Source organism: Centroberyx gerrardi, chromosome 6, assembly GCF_048128805.1.
Source record: "Centroberyx gerrardi isolate f3 chromosome 6, fCenGer3.hap1.cur.20231027, whole genome shotgun sequence".
Classification (NCBI taxonomy): domain Eukaryota; kingdom Metazoa; phylum Chordata; class Actinopteri; order Beryciformes; family Berycidae; genus Centroberyx; species Centroberyx gerrardi.
Genome location: NC_136002.1, coordinates 2,659,221 through 2,680,029, shown reverse-complemented (window position 1 = coordinate 2,680,029; position 20,809 = coordinate 2,659,221). Strand labels below are relative to the sequence as shown.

The 20,809-nt window shown below is 39.6% G+C and overlaps 2 protein-coding genes across 2 annotated transcripts in view; one reads left to right on the top strand and one right to left on the bottom strand.

Annotated features, from left to right (window-relative positions):
* Window positions 1-46: 46 nt before the first annotated feature.
* On the bottom strand, window positions 47-16,317 carry LOC139917007 (carotenoid-cleaving dioxygenase, mitochondrial-like). Its single transcript, XM_071906025.2, has 13 exons — window positions 16,212-16,317; window positions 5,009-5,161; window positions 4,444-4,642; window positions 4,138-4,349; window positions 3,771-3,886; window positions 3,311-3,413; window positions 3,025-3,153; window positions 2,632-2,792; window positions 2,336-2,503; window positions 1,910-2,044; window positions 1,111-1,293; window positions 707-817; window positions 47-559 (listed from the first exon to the last, which is right to left on the bottom strand). The coding sequence occupies exons 1-13, from the start codon at window positions 16,261-16,263 to the stop codon at window positions 443-445; spliced, it is 1,839 nt and encodes a 612-aa protein (XP_071762126.1). The 5' UTR covers window positions 16,264-16,317; the 3' UTR covers window positions 47-442.
* Window positions 16,318-20,411: 4,094 nt separating this feature from the next.
* The window catches only part of LOC139917005 (interleukin-18-like), a 66,703-nt gene continuing 66,305 nt past the window's right edge, over window positions 20,412-20,809 (top strand). Inside the window, exons 1-2 of the mRNA XM_071906023.2 lie at window positions 20,412-20,507; window positions 20,675-20,809. Of these exons, the coding sequence (XP_071762124.2) occupies window positions 20,456-20,507; window positions 20,675-20,809 (187 nt within the window). The 5' untranslated portion in view covers window positions 20,412-20,455. The remainder of the gene's footprint in view (window positions 20,508-20,674) is intronic.

Genomic DNA, 20,809 nt, shown 5'->3' with positions numbered 1-20,809 from the left:
TTGGATTTTCCATATTTTATTTACATTTTGATTATATGTACATTGTTAAGCTTATATTGGTAGTATTCACAAAAACTGGAAGTATAAAAAAGTAACATGTACAAATGAAACAGTGCAGTGCAGCATCAATATAATAGCTACAGTATGAATTAGCTCTTGTATGGTATTTTCAGAGCTCTTAGCTAAGATGAAGCCTTTGAACAGCAAGACACAAAAAATCTAACATTCACACTTGTGCAATGCTATTCTAAATGTCGTAAAATGTGTGATAAATATTTGTTGGTCTTAGGTTCATTAACAGTCTAAGGAGTCTAAAACATCACAGCACAGTTTAACTACGTACTATACATTCTATGTCACAAGGTCTATCTAATCATTTGCTGTCAGCGGCGAATTCATTATTCGGTTGTTTTCCAGTCCTTCTTGTTTCCTCTTCACACATCTATGCAGTGGCGTTGAATGTCCCGTGGAAGCCATAGGGAATGTTGACAGGCACCTCAGCCCTGCCCAGCTCCTCAAAGGTCTTGGCATCTAAGACCAAGAGGAACGTACTCTTGTCCTGGACAGAAGAAAACAGGCAAAACACTTAAGTATAACCTACACTACAGGATTAGCGTTTAAAGCATTCCTGCTTTTGAGCAAACTCGAGTTCCAGAAAACAGCACTGATTAGCACTGTTTTTTATCTTTGAATGAACATGACTGACCTTATTTGGAGTGATGACCACAGACAAGATGACACCATCGTCCTCCTCTGTGGCATTAGGGGAGGGTACAAAGACTGGTTCAGAGGGATAAAGGCCAGGTTGTTCCCACACCTTGGAGAAAAGAGTCGTTCATCACGTTAATCAACAGTAATGCCATACATTTGGCTATCGCTCCTTCTCCTCCATTTTGACTATTCCTATTTGAATTCATCACTTAACACCGGCAGTAGAGGAGAGTAGACCCACCTTTGTAGGCTGACATAAATCTTTAGGATGTAAATTCATAGTATAGATTATATTAGTCTTTTAAGGTAAAAGAGCATAACGCTTTTCTGAAAATATAACTGATTTTTGTTATATATAGGAAACCTCTGTCAGGGAGTGAGGAAGCGAACTGGACCCACCTTCATGTGTTTCCCTTGGAGGTCCATCTTGATCAGTGTGTCTCCCACCAGGTGTCTGAAGCCACAGCCATAGATGTAGCGGTAGGGGTGTGTGTTGTACTTGGCATAGTTGATCTGAGGGAACTCCAGACCGCCGTATTTGTGGAGGTCCTCACCATGGAGATCCTCATGGGTACAAAACACCTGGGGACACAGAGGGAGTTAATTCTATAGTTAACTTCCAAAATGCTATAGGCTATATCCATTTTGGAAGAAAGAAATTATTAAGATAAGATGAAAATGTAATGATCCCTGTGAGGAAATAAAAAATAGAAATAATAATAAACAATAAATTAAATAATAGGATGCAGCAAAAAAAAACCAAAAAAAAAACCAAATAAGAATAAGAATAGAGAAAATGGGGGTATCAAACATAATTCCAAGAAGCCAAATATGTGAATATACAGCTTATAAACATGATGTGGAAAATGTGCGTCATATTAACATTATACAGGCTTACAGAAGGCCATAAGGTCATAATTATGTCTTTGAAAGACAGAGGATCCAGTCTGTGAGTGTTACTATTTTATCAACCAAAGTCTTAAGTTACCTGCTCTCCTTTTGTACTATCATTTATTTTGTAGGAGTAGGTGTAATGTTTTCAAACACTTGATCTCTTTTTGGAACATAGCCACCAACAAACAAACTATATGGCACTTCGATAATTGAGGTCTGTTGCTCAACATTTGTTAGGAACTCCTTGATTCACAGAGCATTATATTTTTTTCCATGTGTTGATTCATGGTTAAGCGCTGCCTACCTTGTTGCCAGTCTTGATGGCAGTGGCTGTGCTGTCGGGCCGAGTGTTCAGGTTCTCACCACAGGGTGTCTCATCATCCATATTGAGAGGCAGGACAAAACGCCTCGGGAAAACTCGGCACATGGTGTTGTACACCTGATGGAAACAAAACACATCTTTTCAGCCTCAGCCCAATCAAACCTACTAATGTTCAACTGAAACAGTAGTGACTATTAATCAAATGCTCCGCTTAAATCATAGCTTGGTTTTGAAAACTCAGCTCCAAGTTAGAGAAGTGACCATACCTGACACCAGAATATCATTTGTACAAATAGGGGGAATATACAGCATCTTAATTCTTTGTTGCAACCCCTCTTTGTGATTTAGGCTAAGACAGCTGGACAAATCTTGCCTAGTGCAGCTTTCAGTGTAACCTGACAGACTGACCTCATCAAGGGCGTCTCCAGACTTGCGGAGGTTCTGGATATTGTAGTTGTTGATGGCCTGGCCATCATCTGAAGCACACAGATCCATGATCAAGAAGCCGTCCTCCTCGTAGGCGTTGATCTGGTGGAAGGTCGCCAGTGGCTTGGCACGGTACTTGACTGAGCTTACCTGGGACACAACATCGACCAGACTTGAGTCAGTTGCATAAACATGATACAAGGACAAATAAAGCTGATGTCACAGTGGTCTTTGTCCGAAGTCGGCCAGATTGGGTGCACTTAGTGCCTGAGCCTCACCTTCCCTGTCTGCTTGTGAATCAGGTGGAAGATGGTATCAAGTTTAGGGTCCCAGTAGACACCCTCGCTGATGCCCTTCCTTCTCAGCTTGCCTGTCACAATCTTCAACAGGTCCATCTTGATGGGCTGCTCAATGAACACCACGTAGTTCTCAGACATCGCTGGAATGGAATGAGGAGATCAAATTAATTTCTATTCAAAACCCTGAATGAATAATTAGATCGTAGCTGGTATCATGATATCACGAGAATGACATGATTATCATAAGGAGGCATCAGTTTCGTAAAATACAAAAGTAGAGTGAATATGGCGCCTATGAGATGGATCTATAGTCAAGGCTTAAGGACGAAACTGATGAGGGATTTGATTTTGAGTGCAAGAGGTTTTGCTCACCAAAGCTGTGGTAGTAGCAGGGTTTGCTCTTGTCCACTGAGGGAATAGAGCAGAGCACCGTGGCTCCCTCCAGGGTGTCCTCGGGTGTCTTCTTGGTGGGAGGCACTCGGATGATGTTGTAGAACGCTCCTGCCAGGACACATACAGTTTGATCCTTGATAAAGGTCATCAGGAATGTGGAGCCTAGCAGTTGTTTTACTGTGTACTGAAGTGTTAAAATAAAGGCTCTTGAGATGCTGAAATTCACTGCTGCATGAACAGGTAGCTTAGACCATTTTTACAATACCTTTAGCGGTGTAGGAATTCCCCATGTTGTACGTTGTACCATCAGGGTCATTGTGAGGGTGTGCAGTGGCCCCGTTCACAGCAATGAATCTGCTCCAGTCCACCTGATATGAACAGATACAGTATCGGCATCAGGGCAAAGAAAAGACTAATCTGGGCTTGTTATCACTTATGAATTATTTTTATCTTACAGTTTTTATCCAGCAGCTAATCATATAACAAGAGGAAACATAAATTGCTGCAAAGAACAAAAGGTGTAGTAGACAATAGACAGTAGCCTACAAGCAAATCATAAGCCTGATTTTTAGTACGTTTAGGAGGCTTGGTTATACTGTATTTGTTTATGACTTGCCTTAGCTATCACGTATTATAGCACCAGGTCAATAAAACCAACTGCTGCTACACATAGTATAGCACGTCAAACACACTTCAAATAAGAATGGGATTCTCTGCAGGCTTACCTTTTTGGTGGTCTCCAGTGTCTCAGGGTCCACCTTGTGCATGAAGTTGGTCTCTGTACTAACATAATAATCACCCTTGTAGGTGACAAAGCTCACACTGGCGTTATCTGTGGGCTCTGTGGGAGCAGAAGAAGTTGCCAGAGTTAGTAACACAATACAGCACCACTACAACACCATCATGAGTCATTATGTATTTTCTCTCATATTCTGCATTTCCAATTGCTTCTATATACTATGTGTAAACTATGTAGTGAAGCGCAGCAGAGGTAGGTTGCAGTCTAATTACATTTCAATTTCTGCATGAATGCACTGAAGTGAGTCCGATCAGAGTCCAAGTGGTTTGACGAAGCGTTGATGAGATACTCACTTGGTAATTCAAATCTGGATAGGAAGCGCTGGAAGAAGTTTTTACAGGGGTCCGGCATGGCAACAGTCCCAAACTCCGACACCATGATGCGGTTGTGCTCCTTGTTGGCCTGGTAACAGTCACTGGACAGGAAGCGGCTCTTGTAAGTTACCTGACCTTTGGTAATTTTGAACTGGTGCAGGAGAGCCATACCGTCAAACCAGTGGTTGAACCTGAGGAGGGGGTGGAGGACACAGCAGAGAGGAGTCAGCTTTGTATTCTAGATGGCTAGATGGCTCATCGCTTCAAGATGTTCCTTGTACTCACTTCTGGTTCCCAATTTCAAACTTTCCAGGACCGTTTCTCAAGAGGTTTCCGTTGATCCATTCTGGTATTTTGCCAGTGATGTTGGTGCTAATGGCCTCAGGGGTGTCCTCCACTGAGCTCACAATCTTCTCAATGGAAGGAAGACCATGCATATCTGTGTAAAGGGTGATGTTCTTCTTAGACTTGGACTTTGGGAGCGCTGTGGAGAAGAGGACAGTCTTTGTTAAATCGTCAGCAGCAGACATCAAAACAGAGCAAGAGAGAAAATGTCTGGGGGGAAAGAGTAAAATATTTGGGACATTTGTTGAGGAAATTTGAAACATAGTACCACTTTGTTTTTAAAAGACTCTTCATCAGCATGCATAAACGTAAGAAACTAGTTCTCTAGACTTCGAGAGAACTAGACTTAGAACTAGATCTAGACTTCAGCAAAGTCTCTAAACTAGACTTTGCTGAAGTGCATATTCAGATTTTCAACATATATAAGATTAATTATTATACATTAAGATCATAATTGATAAGTCAAATAGATGTAAGTGCCTAGCTGGTAGAATGGGATGTTTACCTGGTGTCTTGGTCTGTTGAGGTGCGATGGTAGTCATGGCTGTAGCTCTGTCTCTTGAGTCTAGAGGAGGTAACGGCTTGCTTGCTCTTCCTGTGGTGCTGTTTCGGTAGGAGTGGAACTCGGCTTTATACTGTCCTTCTGGCAGCGACGCCCCTTAGACTCAAACAGAGGGGCGGGCAGACAGACAGGCAGACACGCTGTTATGCTTACGTAAGCCGCTACAGAACAGAAGTACTTTGTGATCACAAGCGTCTCGATAATACAAGTAGTAACTTATTCACAGAGAGAAGCACTTCAACTTATCGACAGGTGACAAAAAAAACTGTTGACTGAGAATATTAATAGTTTATAAAGTAGTTTGTTTTGCTGAACATGCAGCTTGGTGATGGTGACAACAGATGAAATTGCATAGTTGGAATTGGAAATTCCCAGAAAAACAAACTATCCTTTTTTTCAATGCAAAACTCCTATTTGTGGAATAACTAAAGCATTCAAAATTACTTCTTGCTGATTGGGAATTTCCTTTTGGAGTGATGATATCTTCTCCTTGTCACAGTATACAGTTCACATACTGTACATTGCCCATAGAACTGTCCGAAGAATTTCATTTATATTGGTTTCAATTGAAACTGGAAACTCTAAATTGCCCATAGGTATGAATGTGAGTGTCTGTCTATTTGTGTTAGCCCTGTGATGGACTGGAACCCTGTCCATTGTGTCTCTCTGCTTTTCACCCAATGCATGCTGGGATAGGCTCCAGCTCAGGATCAGCAAAAGCTTATGTGTTGTAATTCTTATTTCATTGTGATTTATTCCTTTGAATACATTTTTACTGTAATTATAATTCTTATATATAAGAATATATAATATATAATATATATATAATTATAAGTCTTTTTGGTTAAATTCCACAACAGTAGTTGAAATTGGAAATCCCTAGAACACCAAACCATTTGTTTTTCAATGAAAAAACTCCTATTTAAAGCATTCAAAAATGTTACTCTTGTTACAATTATCACAATTCAATTTATCACAATTCTTATGCCCCTTTTATTCTTTTAGAATGTCTCTTCTTGCTTTTGATTGGCTGCATATTTCAAATCTGAATGTGCAATTTTCCTTTTCCTTTGTAGAAGTAGGCATAGTTAGTATTGGTTGGTAGTTTTCTGTGGCACTTTCAGGCTGTTGGCTTAATGGCAGCAGATTTATAGGAAAAGAAAAGAACTCATTCTCCCACAAGACTAAGCCAAAATCAATAAATTGTTTGAGGAACAAAGAATTGACTTGAAGATCATCAGTAAGCCAGATATTTTTTTATGACAAATATTTTATGTCCTGCCACCATGGTACACATTATGTTGTCATGTTTCCATCTGTGTGTGTGTGTGTGTGTGTGTGTGTGTGTGTGTGTGTGTGTGTGTGTGTCTGTGTGTAGACACATTCTTAATTCTGCGTCATAATTACACCGCAGGTTCCCCCTAGAGAGTAGATGATCTGATTACCTTCCCAGAGCACCTTGCTGCCTATATTTGCATATAAATGAGGAAAATGGTGGGACATTAGGCAGTTACTGTTACTTTTTTATTCTTGGTGTTATGTGCTTCTTTCAGTATATACACTACCAGTCAAAAGACCCACCTGATTGAATGGTACTATGTTCATTATCTTAAAGCCATTTTGATCGAAAGGCTTATGCTTAAATGCTTGAAATTAGTTTCTTAGACAAATATAAATAGAGAAGTTGATGCCTATGTATGAATTTCTTTCCAAAGCCTTTGCCTTTACATCAAGGCAAAGGGCGGCTAGTTTAAAGAATCTAAAATTGGTCACTGCATAATTCCATTTGTGTTATTTCATAGTTTTGATGTCTTTACTATTATTCTAAAATGTGAAAAATAGTAAAAATAAAGAAAAATGTGGTGTGTCCAAACTTTTACTGGTAGTGTACATTCCATAGAAAATCATTGAATGTCATTATAGTAAACATTCATTTCTTGGATTCACTTTATTTTGTTTTTGGTCTTGGACTAGGTCTTAACTGAGTCCTAACCAGGGCAGATCTTGGTCTTGTCCTGGTTTTAATGACTACAGCTCTGCTTTAGATTATCACCTGAACTCAGCCATAAATCAGCAAGGACATCAAACATGCTCAAATGTATACTAAGTAAGTAAATTGTAATGGAATGTTATATTACATGATAGGACAGAACATCATCTTCCAGGACGCAAGTACATGCTCCTTATTGTATGTGGTCTATAGGCATGAGCTCAAAGAGCCTTATCAGCTGTCACTTTGATAACTATCAACTCGCATGATACATACAAGTCAAACAGAGCCGTGTAGTAAGGGTGAAGCAGAGGGCAGGAGTTTAGTCATCCCTCCATAGAGCAGGTGGGCCTACTACACCTGGTGGATGATTGTGTGTTTATGTGCATAGATACTTTCTCCAAACTAGTCAGAAATAGTTAAAAGTACAGTATATCCTTTAACACTAGAAAACACCAGTGGATTTTGGGGGTCTAAGAGAAGGCCAATAAGCTGTCAGTTGAAGGGGGTAAATATAATTCTAGCTACTATTTCCTTGCATGATTTTTTTTTTAATATTATTTTTTGGGCATTTTTGCCTTTATGAGATGAGTTGAGAGAGAAAGGAAAGAGGAGGGGATGATATGCGATGAAGGTCCTGGGCCGGATTCAAACCCAGAACTTCATGTTTACATGGTACGCCTAAGACCACTCAGCCGTTTCCTTGCATGATTTAGAAAATCTAATGACAATGGCTTGTACAGAAAATGGGTTTAGAGCAAGTCATAAAGGGACATTTTGAAAGCGGAGATATTTCAAGTCTAAAATTTGAAACAGCAGTCAGGAGACTGCAGCTTGGCCTTTCTGGTGTTAACCAGTCTGACCGTGTTTCACGGTCTGATTGGATGAATGCCCTACAAATGAATGAAAGTAGGTTTGTCTACTTCTATTCCCTACCGACCTTAAGATAAATTGTACAGTATTTACACTGCTTTGGCTTGGGAAAGTTCCACCGTCAGAGTGTGGATTGATTACAGCTGTAAAGACCAATATCATATCAGTAAAACTGGTTGACTGTGAGGCCAGGGACAGGCCATGTGGTTCATGTTGTTATCTGGATACAGGTAATAAAAAAAGAATAAAAAAGCGCTAAAAAAAAAAAAATTTAAAATGAAAAAGAATAATAAAAATCTAAAGCTACAGTGGTTTCCTTGGTTTTGCAAGATGAAACAATAAAAAACTTTATATGCAAGATATGCAAACATTAATTAATAATTAAATTAATAATTATTTTATCAATAAAAGTGGATGCACAAAATCTGTTTTTGAAATGCACTGGCCCTATTGCAAATAAAAGTGGAGGTTATATAAACATAAATAGAAGTAATCTTGAAATGCTGTTAAATTTAAGCAAGTTAAATAGATGTAGACCCCAGCTTAAATTTAAACCTGTGTTTATTTGATAGCTGCTTCTTAGTGTATTTTGCCATTTCATTCTTCGTGTGATTTTGACACTTGCTGTATTTCATCTGAGAGAGAGGCGCTTTACTGCACACCCTGGATTAGAAGGTGGAAAGGTGAAGCGTCTGATGATTTTTAAGGAGAAAAGAAACTCATGACTTGGCACTAACATTTCCCACAGTGCCAATGCTCTGCTGTGTTTTCTTTTTAGTAGACATTATTGCCTATTTGGTTGTTCTACAGTGCTACAACTAGTGCTGAACACACAATTTAGACATGAAATGTACATGGTAGATGTACAAAATTGCATTTACAATGCACCAGAGTAAGATAAGATAAGATAGCACTTTATTAATCCCCTTGGGGAAATTCAGGTGCCACAGCAGCAACTGGCAGACAGTACCAAGGAAAACAAGTACAGTAAGTACAATAAGATAATAAAAAAGAAGAGGTACTGAGATAAAACAATAGAGGTAATGTACATAATATAGAGACTATGGAGACAGTAGTAGAGTATTAGTAGAGTATTAACAGAAGTCTATCTAGAAGTTGTTTCTACTGTTTGAAACATTTAAGAACATGTGTGACTGAAAGACATAATGTTATAAAATTGTGTTCATATTTTTGGCAATCTTAATGAGATGAGAGGTGATTTTCACAGTGGAAAGTGGATCTGCATGTAAAGCGTAGCCCAAGGGAGTATGTTTTTCGGAAAATAGACCTTTCTTAAAATTTTAAGTGAGATGAAGAATACTAGGAAAAGCCATGGAAATGTAGGCTATTGGGTTGACTTAGAGAAGGAACTTGGAATTTGGACTGTCAAAATGCTAAAAAAAAAAAAAAAAAAAAAAAGATCTAGTGGGTTTTCACCTTATGCAAGCATAGAGAGCTTTATAACAATTTATACTGATAGTATTCTTTACTAATTAGCCTAACATTTTGGGTGACCAAGCATGAAAATGGATGACCAGTGGCATGCCTCTGCGCCTGCTTGTGTTTCCATGACTGGACTTTCAGTATAAATAATGAAGTCATTTTGCTCTACTAGTCTAGTTGTTGCAGCTGTCTTGCTACAAGTTGAGGAAATTCCCACAAAAACAACTTATGCCCTGCAGCAATCACACCATTCTCTACAAGATTCATTTGATGGGCAAACACAGCTATATTTGGCACAAATGAGTTATTGATACTGACACCACATAAATGTATTCAGCCATGGGTGTTGAAAGTACTAAGATACACTGTAGCTGCAAGCAGGCATTAGTGGGGTCCAAGCCCATGGGCCAAATCAGTAGAAAGTGAGAATATAAGCTTGATTCATCATTTTGGAAATGTTCTACATTTAAAAGATAGAACATTTTGCTGAAAGTCCCGCAGCTGCAGGTGAAATGGTGCCAATTGTCATGGTTGCCAGTTTGTCCTGATGGTGGTGCTACTCAGCATGACCAAATTTGGTCTGACACACTTAGGGCCCCTCGCAGACAGGAAGGCTTCTTTTGTGTGTCAAACAGTTACAAGTATCAAAATTCTGTGATACAAAGATGATGTATGCAGGTGAAATATGTTGTGTGTAAAATTTGGTGGAGATTGAGGCAATTTAGTAGGAGAAATTCCCAAGCATGAAATGTGGTTGCTCTAGCATTCAAGCCTTTAGGAATTATACCTCACTTGTTGTTTGCATGTCTTCGCCATCAAATTCATTTGTGTTTCACAGCCAAATGGTTAGGAGCATAATTGCCATAATATAGGACGTCCACATTATGATGTGTGCAGGGTCCAGCACCTGTGTTGCTTGGACCCCTAATTATTTTATGTTATAGATTGAACACATCTCGCACAACTGAAATATTTTAAGAGTTTCCAAAGTCAAAGCCCTGGTTTGCCAACACTGAACATTCCTCTATGCAATGTCACTTACCTTCTTGATGCATTTCTTTCTCTGTATTTTTGCCCCCTTATTTTGGCACTATTTGATAATAGTGCCAAATATTGACTACTATTTGATAATAGTGCCAATTCACAAAGGAATTCACAATTCCTTTGTGAATTGTAATCACTTTTAAATTATTCCTTTGCTTTTTTTTTATTGCAATCCTTGGGGCTGATAAAGAATACCCAATCTTTTACACATGTACCACACTTGATTAATGTAATTGTAATAGCAGGCGGTCAGGTGAAACACACACAGCCGTAATGTGCCACTTGTTTAATGACCCGAGTATGACTGATAAGGATAAGAAAATGAGGATGTGATAAGGAAGGATGAGCTGCTATCCCTTGAAGGAGGAGGAACTATATGTTCTCATAGCGGAACATTCACTGATATGCCTTTGTAACACTGTGTTCAATATCAATCCTTAGACATTATGCCTTTCCGTTATTGGCCTACTTAACTCAAGAATGACTTCAGGGTTTTGTCTTCTAAACTGTCCAACAAACCGCAGCTTTATTCTAGCTTTAAAATAATGTAACCACTGTTTACAACTGTAAGCTAATGCTGCTGGTTTCAATTCTTTTTAAATGCTGCCTGTAGGGGAATTGGAAATTTTAGGACATGTTGAACCCAAAAACTCCCAAATAACCATGACTGATGGGCCCAGAATCGCTTATGGCTGTTGTTTGTAACTGCTGTAAGAACGTTGTTGGGGGAAAAAATAACTGAAACTGCAAACTGTCTCTTGTCACCAACAATCAGCACATTGTCTGCTATTAATAATCTGGGTATATATTGTGTACATTGTCATAAATATTCAGGTCATATAGAGGCTAGGCAATCCCCACCAATGCCCATATGTTGCTCAGATATAGGACTTGGCACAGCAGGACATTTAATTTCAATTCAGGTGAAACAACTGTTTATTTTAATTATTCATTTAAAAAAATGTGTCTATCATCAATTTATCAGAGATTAATAAAGACATTTCTAGTAGAAAATGTTGGGAATGCCAACCAAAGTCTTAGTGATTCATGTAAATCATGCAATGTTCACTGGCATCATCATTACAAAATCCTTGTATGTATGTCATTGTATCAGCAGAACATCCAGCCTCCCTTGTAAACTATTTAAGGGAAACTAAAGAAGTGGAATAGGGGGAAATGCTCCGCCACTATCGCCCCAGGGCTTTGGATCACAGAAATAACGACTCTGTGGCAGGAAGCGCTCCAGGCAAAACTCTTCACAAAGATCTACTGACACAGGCAAAAAGAGGGAAATATGGCTCACCGGGCCATAGCTTTGGAACCTGTGTGTTTGGCCCCTGAAAAGAACATTAAAGGTTATTATTACTATAAAGAGGGACTGTATCATCCTGTGCCAAGGACACCCCAGCACTCCCAAGGGGGTAGGAAGTTCTGGCAGGTAGAGTCGCGGTTGGGCCAAGTCGTTGGCAGTCAGTATCATCATCAGTAGTATCATCATCTTGGGGATGACACACACCTGAAGCAGCTTGTAACTGTCAGTCTCTCTGGAGCTCAGAGCCGCGATGGTGCTCTCGCTTGGCAGACTGACTCTCAACCCCCCCCCCCCCCCCCCCCCCCACCCCCAGCAAGATTGGCTTTTGAATGGATTCTTTGTGCTTGGAATTGTTGACTGTGTAGTTGGAACTTTGTACAAGAGGAACTGTTAAGGAAGCAAATGACCAGGGGGGGATTTGTGAAGGAACAAACCTGATGAGCACTGTGTGGACCAGTGCTCTTGCTTCACCTACAGTGCCCCGCCTCTCTTATTATTAATCACTGGCTTTGACTTGCATGGCTTTTGTCCTGCTCCCTTTCTTAGGCGAGAAGTTGAATACCCTCTTCTGTACATGCTTTTTGCATATACATGGCACAAGCACACACTTTTCTGAAAGGCAGTAGTTTGGAATGGCCACCAACATGGACATAATTTAAAGGCTGTTTGGTGAAGGAGTCTGCTCTGCAGCCATTTGGGCTACACTGATCATTCTTATTAGAAATCATTACCATTTGCCTGGACGTGACGTCATTTTGTCTATGGGTTCACAAGAGGTGTATTCCTTTTCCTCTTACTCTATTTTGGGCTCATTTGGGCATGATTGTACATTCCAATTGTTGAAGCGCACTTGGGAAATCCCAAGTCCCCTTTAATCACCCGTGCCCCAGGGTAGCTTGGCCAGGAACCTGCAATGAGTTGGGCCCAGTGGTGAGTTTGCAAGAAATTACAAAACACTTTGAATACAGTTGGACACCCTAGGTCAATTCCAGCCTTGTAAATGTGGGACAACATGCAACATCGAATCCCTTAAGGTGAAAATGGTGCTATCACATGTTTGTTTTTCTTCTGCTTGTGCTATTTTCTCTTCCTCAAATTGGATGAGAGTCCACCCCCCCCCCCCCCCCCCCCCCCCCCCCCCCCCCGCCTCAGGGTGTGTGATTGGTTTGCAACAACCGAACTGGGAGGGACACAGGAGGACCAAGAACATTCATATTTGGCCTTCTTTTTTAGCTGAGGGCAACATGCCAACACTAAGATTTTCCATTACAGTGTTACCCATTTCACATTACAGTACAGCACGCTGACAGCAAACTTATTGGGTTAGCAGTCAACAATTTAATGCTGCTTGAAGATTTTATTTTTGGTGAAGTGTGGCATGTTTACAACTTCAGTGTAAGGAAGCACATTCCAATTCCATGTATCATTTTACTAGATATCATTACATGAATCATGAAATAGCCTAGTCTTCAAATGTCTGTTGTTACTCTCTAGTGATTCAGTCCATATACCCAGTTCATGAAAGCTTTTACATTTGCTGTAAATGGCTCCTATTGCAAGATCTGTGTTTACAGATTAATCCGCCATTGCTTCTGGAGTTCCTTCCCTCATACTGATTGATTACACCATGACCAAGGCCTTGCCCACAAATTGAATAATCCAATCAAAATGCCAGAATGTCATCATTTCTTTATTTGGTCACTTACATATAAAAGCTGTGAAATTTGTGACCTACCAACATAACATGACTCTTGATGTCTTCTTCTGGGATAGTCTGGAAAGCTCTGAATGCAGTCATTCTATAAATCTGTGAATGCATACATTCCTAGTTTGCATGTCATTGGGCTGTAGAATGAACGTTACAGTAAATGGATATATGACTGACTCATATTTTAACAAGAAATATGGGTTATACTCAATCATATTCATAAATATTTTTGGACACAGATTTACTGAAACCCACGCCTAATTCACCGCTACTATTGTCTTATTGCAAAGTGTTCATATGATAGGATATAGCCATCAGACACATCGTGACACTGCAATCTAAGCTGTCAATTATACAAAAAGGAACCTACAGCTGGTTCACGCCCTGATAGGATGTACTTGTGGCAGCGGGTCAAGTACAGTGCCACTATATGTGACTTCTTGACTTCTCAGTGACTGGTTTTATGGTTTGTATCAGCCATGATTGAAGTCAGACAGAGTTTAACCACTGCTTGACAATTGCTTGACTGTTCAAAGATAAGGAAGTCTTCACTATCTGGACGCAACAGTAAAAATGTGAAGTTTCATGCTAAGGTCAAATGCGGGGCAGGATGATGTAATACTTTGCTTTTTTCATGCCACCCTCATGTAAGGACCAAGACTGAATCCAGTCCATCTTGCAATACATGTGCTGTATTCCCTCAGGACCCATCACAAAGTCCACCTCACTCATAGGTGGATTTCAAGAGTTTTTCAGACTAGGTTATGAAGACAGTCAAATAGTAAAAACAAAAAAGTTAAAACATTTTTTGCACACAACCATGGGTTTCTACTAAGAGTAATCTTCATTTTAAAAAAAAGAAAAACAATGGAAGTGTACTGCATGGTTATGAGCAGTGTTGGGCGGTAATGTGATTACTTTTTACTGTGTAAGGGATTACAATTTCAAATTCAGTAATTACATTACAGTTACTAATCCCAGTAATGCTCCATCACTGCGTTACTTAAACCTTAACCCTCCTTCAGTCTTTTCTTTTCTCTCCTTTGAACCCCCCTTCAGTCTTGTGTGTTGGGCCCCGTCACTGTCTGTCAGACAACTGGGTGGGACCCATGTTTCACCAAGCTCCTCCCCAATGACTCCTCCAATTTGAGTGCGTCTTACAGACAAATCTATAGCCAACATTTCTTATTCAGTAAATTAATACTGTTTGCCTTGCAGACATATTTTGACCTAGCATGTCTTGGAAACAACTCCATAAGCAATGGCAAAGTCCAGCTGTTTACTGCCTTTACTGTCTAACAGACCGCAACTAAGCAATCTGCAGCATCTTGCAGACAAATGAATTGCTTAGTTGTGGTCTGTTAGACAAGTGAAGCCTACAACAGCTGGACTGCTTATGCACATGTCTCCAAGACATGCTCGGTCAAAATATCTGCAAGACAAACAGTATTAACTTACTGAATAAGAGGTGTTTGCTATAGATTTGCCTGTAAGACGCTGCACTGAGCACTCAGCGAGTTGTTGTCTAGAGGCCCTTTTCACAAACATGGCTGCCGTACTTCCCCAGGGTATAACTCGGTTCTCACCATTGCCAGCAATGTTAAAAAACAACTTTCTGTCGCCCATAATTCTACCTGTAATCACTTACTTTGTGTTTCAACATAATGTATAACACAATACAGATGTTGTCACTGACATATCTTTCTGTTCCTGTTGTCAGACGACTGCGCAAGTAACTGTGATCCAGTCACAAAATGCTAACTGGCTAACCAAGGCTAACGCTAATGTCTTTAGCATTTTGTGACCCTCGATCAAATCACTTTTTTTTATAGTTGCACAGTCGTCTGACAACAGAAATAGAAAGATATGTCAATGACAACACCTGTATTGTGTTATACATTATGTTGAAACATAAAATAAGTGATCACAGACGAGTTATGGACAATAGAAAGTTGGCTTTTTAACATTGCTGGCAATGGTGAGGACCACCCTGCGGAAGTACGGCAGCCATGTTTGTGAAAAGGGCACATGCATGGGCAGGTTTACGTTGGCTACTAGCTAAAAAAGCAAAACAAAAGATGGAGGGTGAGGGTGAGACGCAGACTTTCAGCAGCTGGAAGTTTTCATATTACTTTGAATTGATCTCAGGCAATTCATTATTGATACACATCGGAGCACATTATGCTCCGATGTAAACTTTGTGTGGGCAGCAAAACTCTTTCCACAGTGAAAAACACAACATCTAATTTATCAAAGCATCTGATACGCAACACAGCAATGTGTTGTAAAGAGTAATTGATTACATTTTCAGAGTAACTTGCCCAACACTGGTTTTGAGTATAACCACTGTGAAATGAGGTGGGCCACAGTCCATCACAGTGAGGGAGACCTGATAATAAAGAACCTTTCAGTCACATCAAATCTATATATTGTAGCCAAACTGGAAGTGATTAAGTCACTGCTTTTACCAGAATTAGATTTGCATTAGTGTGTGGGTCTGGCCACTGCTGCAACATTCTCCTCCTCTTGGCTTTAGAATCATGCCCCTTCCTGATGGCGGTGTGGATCCTTGGGTAAAACTTGTCTCACGAAGCAGGGCAGAGCTGCCACAAAGATTTTACAGTGTGCTCACTTGAGGCCAACCGCATTACGCCAAGAACTCTTCCTGTAATGAGGAAGATGACTAAGTGGGCTTCAGCTAATTTGATCTGGGAAAGGCACAGCAGAGGGAGAACGATTCTCCATGAATGACTGAAATTGGTGGGTGGTCACTTACCCCGGTGTTCAACTTGACCCCACTCTCCCCTACTTGCTTTGGATTTCGACATTCCCAGACTGTAACAGTGAAAGCAGGAAGAACATACGCCTCTCTCTCTGTTTGTATATTTGTGGTTTTCTCAGAACCACCGTATATGTATGTATACCGGTGTTTCTCAGAAACACCGGTATACACAGAATGCATTCAACATAGCTAGGGCTATGCCACATAATTACAAGAGGAGAATATTTATCAATTTCACAGCTTTCCTCCTTGGAAGAGTTTAGGAAGGTATTCAGATATTGTTCAGTATCCTAACAGAATATTGAGAACAGAGGGATATCTGTAAACTGATCAAATTTAGTCATTAAAAATATCAACTCAGTGAACTCAACTCTTATTACACTCATAGAAATCAAAAACAGGGTTTTTAGGTGGCTGTCACATAAGGTATAATTTACACTAATATTTATTTTTCTTTAGCTCTTTTACGTTGTGGTTAGCAAGATATTATTTCTAGATGATTTTTAAGGGAATTTCTTTGACCTTACTTACATTTAAATATTTATTTGATGCCATCCACACATTCTTCAATTGTAGGCTCACACTCCGGTGCCATGGTCGTTTGCGCCCTCTGGTGGCGGAAGGCTCCAACAGCAGGAAGAAGTTGTTGCTACAACATGAGAGGAAAAAGGACAGTTTGCCTTCAAAATTAAAGTGTTAAATGTGTCACTACTGGAAAAAAAAGAATATTCGTGTATCAGAGCGTACAGAATAGTAAACAAATAATTTCAAAGTACTGAGTGGAATCATTAAACATTGTTAAATAGAACTGTTAAATAGATAGAAATGCCATTTTCTCAGCATATCTTTTCAGCATCCTGAATTTCCCCAAGGGGATTAATAAAGTGCTATCTCATCTTATATATTAATAGTAATAGCCATATAGGGCTTTGCATATGATGCAAGATGGACAGCCAAAAATGAAATCTTGACTATCTTATGAAGATGACTATCTTATAAAAGTCTACTTTAACCAGACTATTATAATACCGCAGTTCCAAAGTTCAAGTCATTCAGAATACCTGAGATTGGAGATGCGCTTTGCTTGCCATATATAAGTCAAAGTTCAGAATTTCTCAAACACCAACCTTACAAGGAAGGGTGTCTACTACCTTATAAAAGTCTGTTGTTTTTTAATCTATATCAAGAATATAGGTACATGTGCGCCACTCAAATTGATTTAAATAGCCTTTTATAAGGCAATAGAGATCCTTTCGTGTTGTCTGGTGTAAGTTTGGTGTTTGAGAATGTATCATTTTGGCAGACATGTAGGCTATATGGCATCTTGCATAAACCAATTTGGCTGTGAAGATATTCTGTGAAAAGACAAAGAAAAACACATTGTATTTTCATTTAGCAGATTCCTCCGTAACTGTACCTATTCTTTATTTTCACTAACATACTTTTTTATGTTTCCATTACAGCGCCACGGTAAGCTTATCGGCCGGCCATGCCCAAAATATTTAAAAACGAATGTAATTTTTGCTGAAAATGGTATCTGTCTAGTAACGTCAGCTAGATATTGTGTGGGCGGCAGCGCGCTCCGCCCTGCGCACATGTATGCGGGTCCTATAGGGTCTTCCCGGGTCTTCCCCTTCTCTCATCTCATCTCGTCTCATCTCTTCTCCTCTCCTCTCCTCTCCTCGCTTACCTCATTCAAGTCAAGCAGCGAAGAGCATCGGTCACGAGAGCGACAGGTCTGACAACAAGGTAAAGTGTTAATATTAGCTAAAATCAACAACGTTATAGTTAATTCTCCCTTGGTTGATGGCAAAGACATCCATACCGGCTATGGCAATAGCTAGAGAATAGGGAAACGGTCAGAAAAAAATATCTTTCTCACGCTAGCAGTGTTAAGTTGGTATTGCTAGCTTCCCCACAGTGAAGAATTAGCTATGGTTAGCTAAAAAAAAATGTGACCCAGCTAACAGTTAGGCCTACTGATAGCAACTTCTGTGATACCCAGAAAAACCTAACTTAGTAAATTGCAGACTCTAGTGTAGGTCAAGTATCCTCTCATTAGATTAGAATATTTGCCATCTTAATCTTTCATGGGGGGGCTCTACATCGTGAAGGGTTTTACTTTGTGGCCAGTTTGTGGCCAGAAGTCTTGTTTTATGTGAAGTCGGGCTCGCTGTCATACAAAGGAACGGGAACGAAATAACGTTACCGGAGGTAGGAAGACACCCTGGCGTTGGTTTTAATCGACCATATTAATGTAATAGCTGTGTTGTCGAACTAGCGTATGATGAGGAAAAGAGATCTACGGTGCAGACGGGCAGTCACGTTTTGAGCGATTTGCAGTTCGTCTAAGTATTATTAATGTATGTTGAACGAAGCGCAATTTTTGGGGGGCAGGGGCGGAGGCGCATATGAGAAGCGAGGGGACAGATTTGGTTCAAAACTTTTTTTTAACTAGCTTTACAGAATGAGACATTTGACTTTTAGCTGCGACCTGCTGCTAATATGACGTCGGTTGGTCCCAGAATTAAAGGTTTAGCTCTGTTGGTAAAGTATACGCTAGGCCACGCCAGAGACCGGAGTTGCAATCCCAGGTGAGTGAATTAAGCAATAAGTGTCAAAGTGATGTTGTAACCGGCTCCAGGGCGGCTCCCCGTCCTTTGTCTCTGCTCCCAGTGCAGGAAATACCATAAATGCAAAGCAATGGCTGAATCTAGAGTAAACATTTCCCTATAATTGCAATAAAATGCTTTGACTGTCAACCAGTTAATTGTATTTAGCCTGACTGTAGATGGCTGAACAGAAAGCAGAATATTAAAACCTCTTTACTTTAGTCATCCCAGGAAGTTACTCTTCACCTGTGTAGCAGCAGCAGCTGCTGCTTCCTGCTCTGTGGTTCCCTGCTCTTTCCATTGACAAGACAAATGTGAAAAGTAATGATGAAATGTATAGAAATTTAGAAGAGCATTCCTAAAATTGTAATAAATACCATGATTGTCAACCAGCTAGCTGTATAAAGCCTATATATGCAGCTAATCTTTACTCTTAAGTGTTCTGGCCAAACGTGTCGTTCTCTCTTGTATGAAGATATCAAACTCCATTCAAAAATCTTACGTTTTAATATTTAGGCTACTTGCTTATCAGCAAACATACACACCTCATAAAACATGATTTACAGTCTATTTATTCTGGCAAATTAAGAATCTAGATAATCCACCAAGCAGCATTTCGATCTCTTTTAAAAATGTTTTAGAAGTTCACCACTGTGTAAGATTATGGGAATAAGGCGGACCTAATATAAAAGTAGAAATTTTATTGAAAGAAGTGCTGATTGGATTAATGTCGAGTGGACCCTAACAATTAGTAAAATGTCCTGAGTCATGTTCTACCAGGTATGTATTGTTTGCTGATAAGCAAAGCAGCATTAAACTGACATATTTTTTAAATGTCATTTGGTGTGATGCAACTGTGGACACTGCTGTAAAGTAGGCCTAATACCTTGAAACTGTGAATATTAGTCCAAAATCATTACATCATTGTTACCATTTCTTTACAGAGGGAGCTGAAGCTGCAAGGGTGAGGTGGAAGGTGGATGGAAAGGGCTTACCACTGAATTCATGTGTCACTTTTAAATCATAGGGTCCACATAAACCCAAGTACTCCAATATAAAATACCTAGGGAAGTGTCAACATTACAGACCTCTAGTACTCAAGTCGTAACACAAAGTTCAATCTCTCATGCACCAAAGAAAGTACAAAATGAGCAGATGAATGGCATGATATGATAAATGTATATTTGGGATATATTTTACTTCAAAGTTATGTATTTAAACAGTGGCACCCCCTCTGTCACATCTTTGCTGTAACAGTGTTCCATAACCTCCAGGGTTCCTTGACAGATCCCCCAGGAAAATGAGGAATAATATCATTGTAGTTTAATGAATTAGAAATTGTCCCAATCAGAGAATGTATGAAGGTTTCTCTATCCCTGCTATTATCTCCTCACACAGTGTTGACACAGTTATATTCTGGGTATATATTCCATAACTAAAAAAATTGTTTATAACCAGGTGTAGGCTACCTGATGGCTACCAGCAGCTGCTCCATTGTTACATTCTTGGATACACACGAAGATGCATTCTATTTTCAAGGTAAAACTGATTAGATACTTTACCCTTTCTCAACAAGTTCATGAGGTCTTTTCTATAATTTTGTACTTAGAGACTGAAACTAATAAAATGATTTGCTCTTGTTTTCCAATGCCCTACGTATGTAAAGTGGACAATACAGGTAATATAATTCTTGAGTCATTTATTTGAATAGGCACTACATGTCTTAATTACCTCACTTTCACCTCAGTCTTTATCCCTTCATCCTATGTAATGGGATAGACAAGTAGTATTTGTAGGTACATGAAATGACTATGGTTATATGACATGTTTCTTTCAAATATGCAGGAATTGAGTCAGACTCTTTCAAAAGATCGGACAGCTCCATAAATTGGATCAAAAACAGGGACAACTTTCTGGTTATGGATAATGAAGGCAACCTACTATTTAAAGGCTTACCTAAACAGCAACAAAGTGAATATG

Excerpts from the sequence above, each read along its gene's own strand:
- LOC139917007 (XM_071906025.2), bottom strand. The coding sequence starts at position 16,263 with ATGTCGAAATCCAAAGCAAGTAGGGGAGAGTGGGGTCAAGTTGAACAC. Across the intron at positions 3,414-3,770 it reads CACTGGAGACCACCAAAAAG|GTGGACTGGAGCAGATTCAT; the intron begins GTAAGCCTGCAG and ends TGTTCATATCAG. Across the intron at positions 2,045-2,335 it reads CTGGAGACGCCCTTGATGAG|GTGTACAACACCATGTGCCG; the intron begins GTCAGTCTGTCA and ends TGTTTCCATCAG.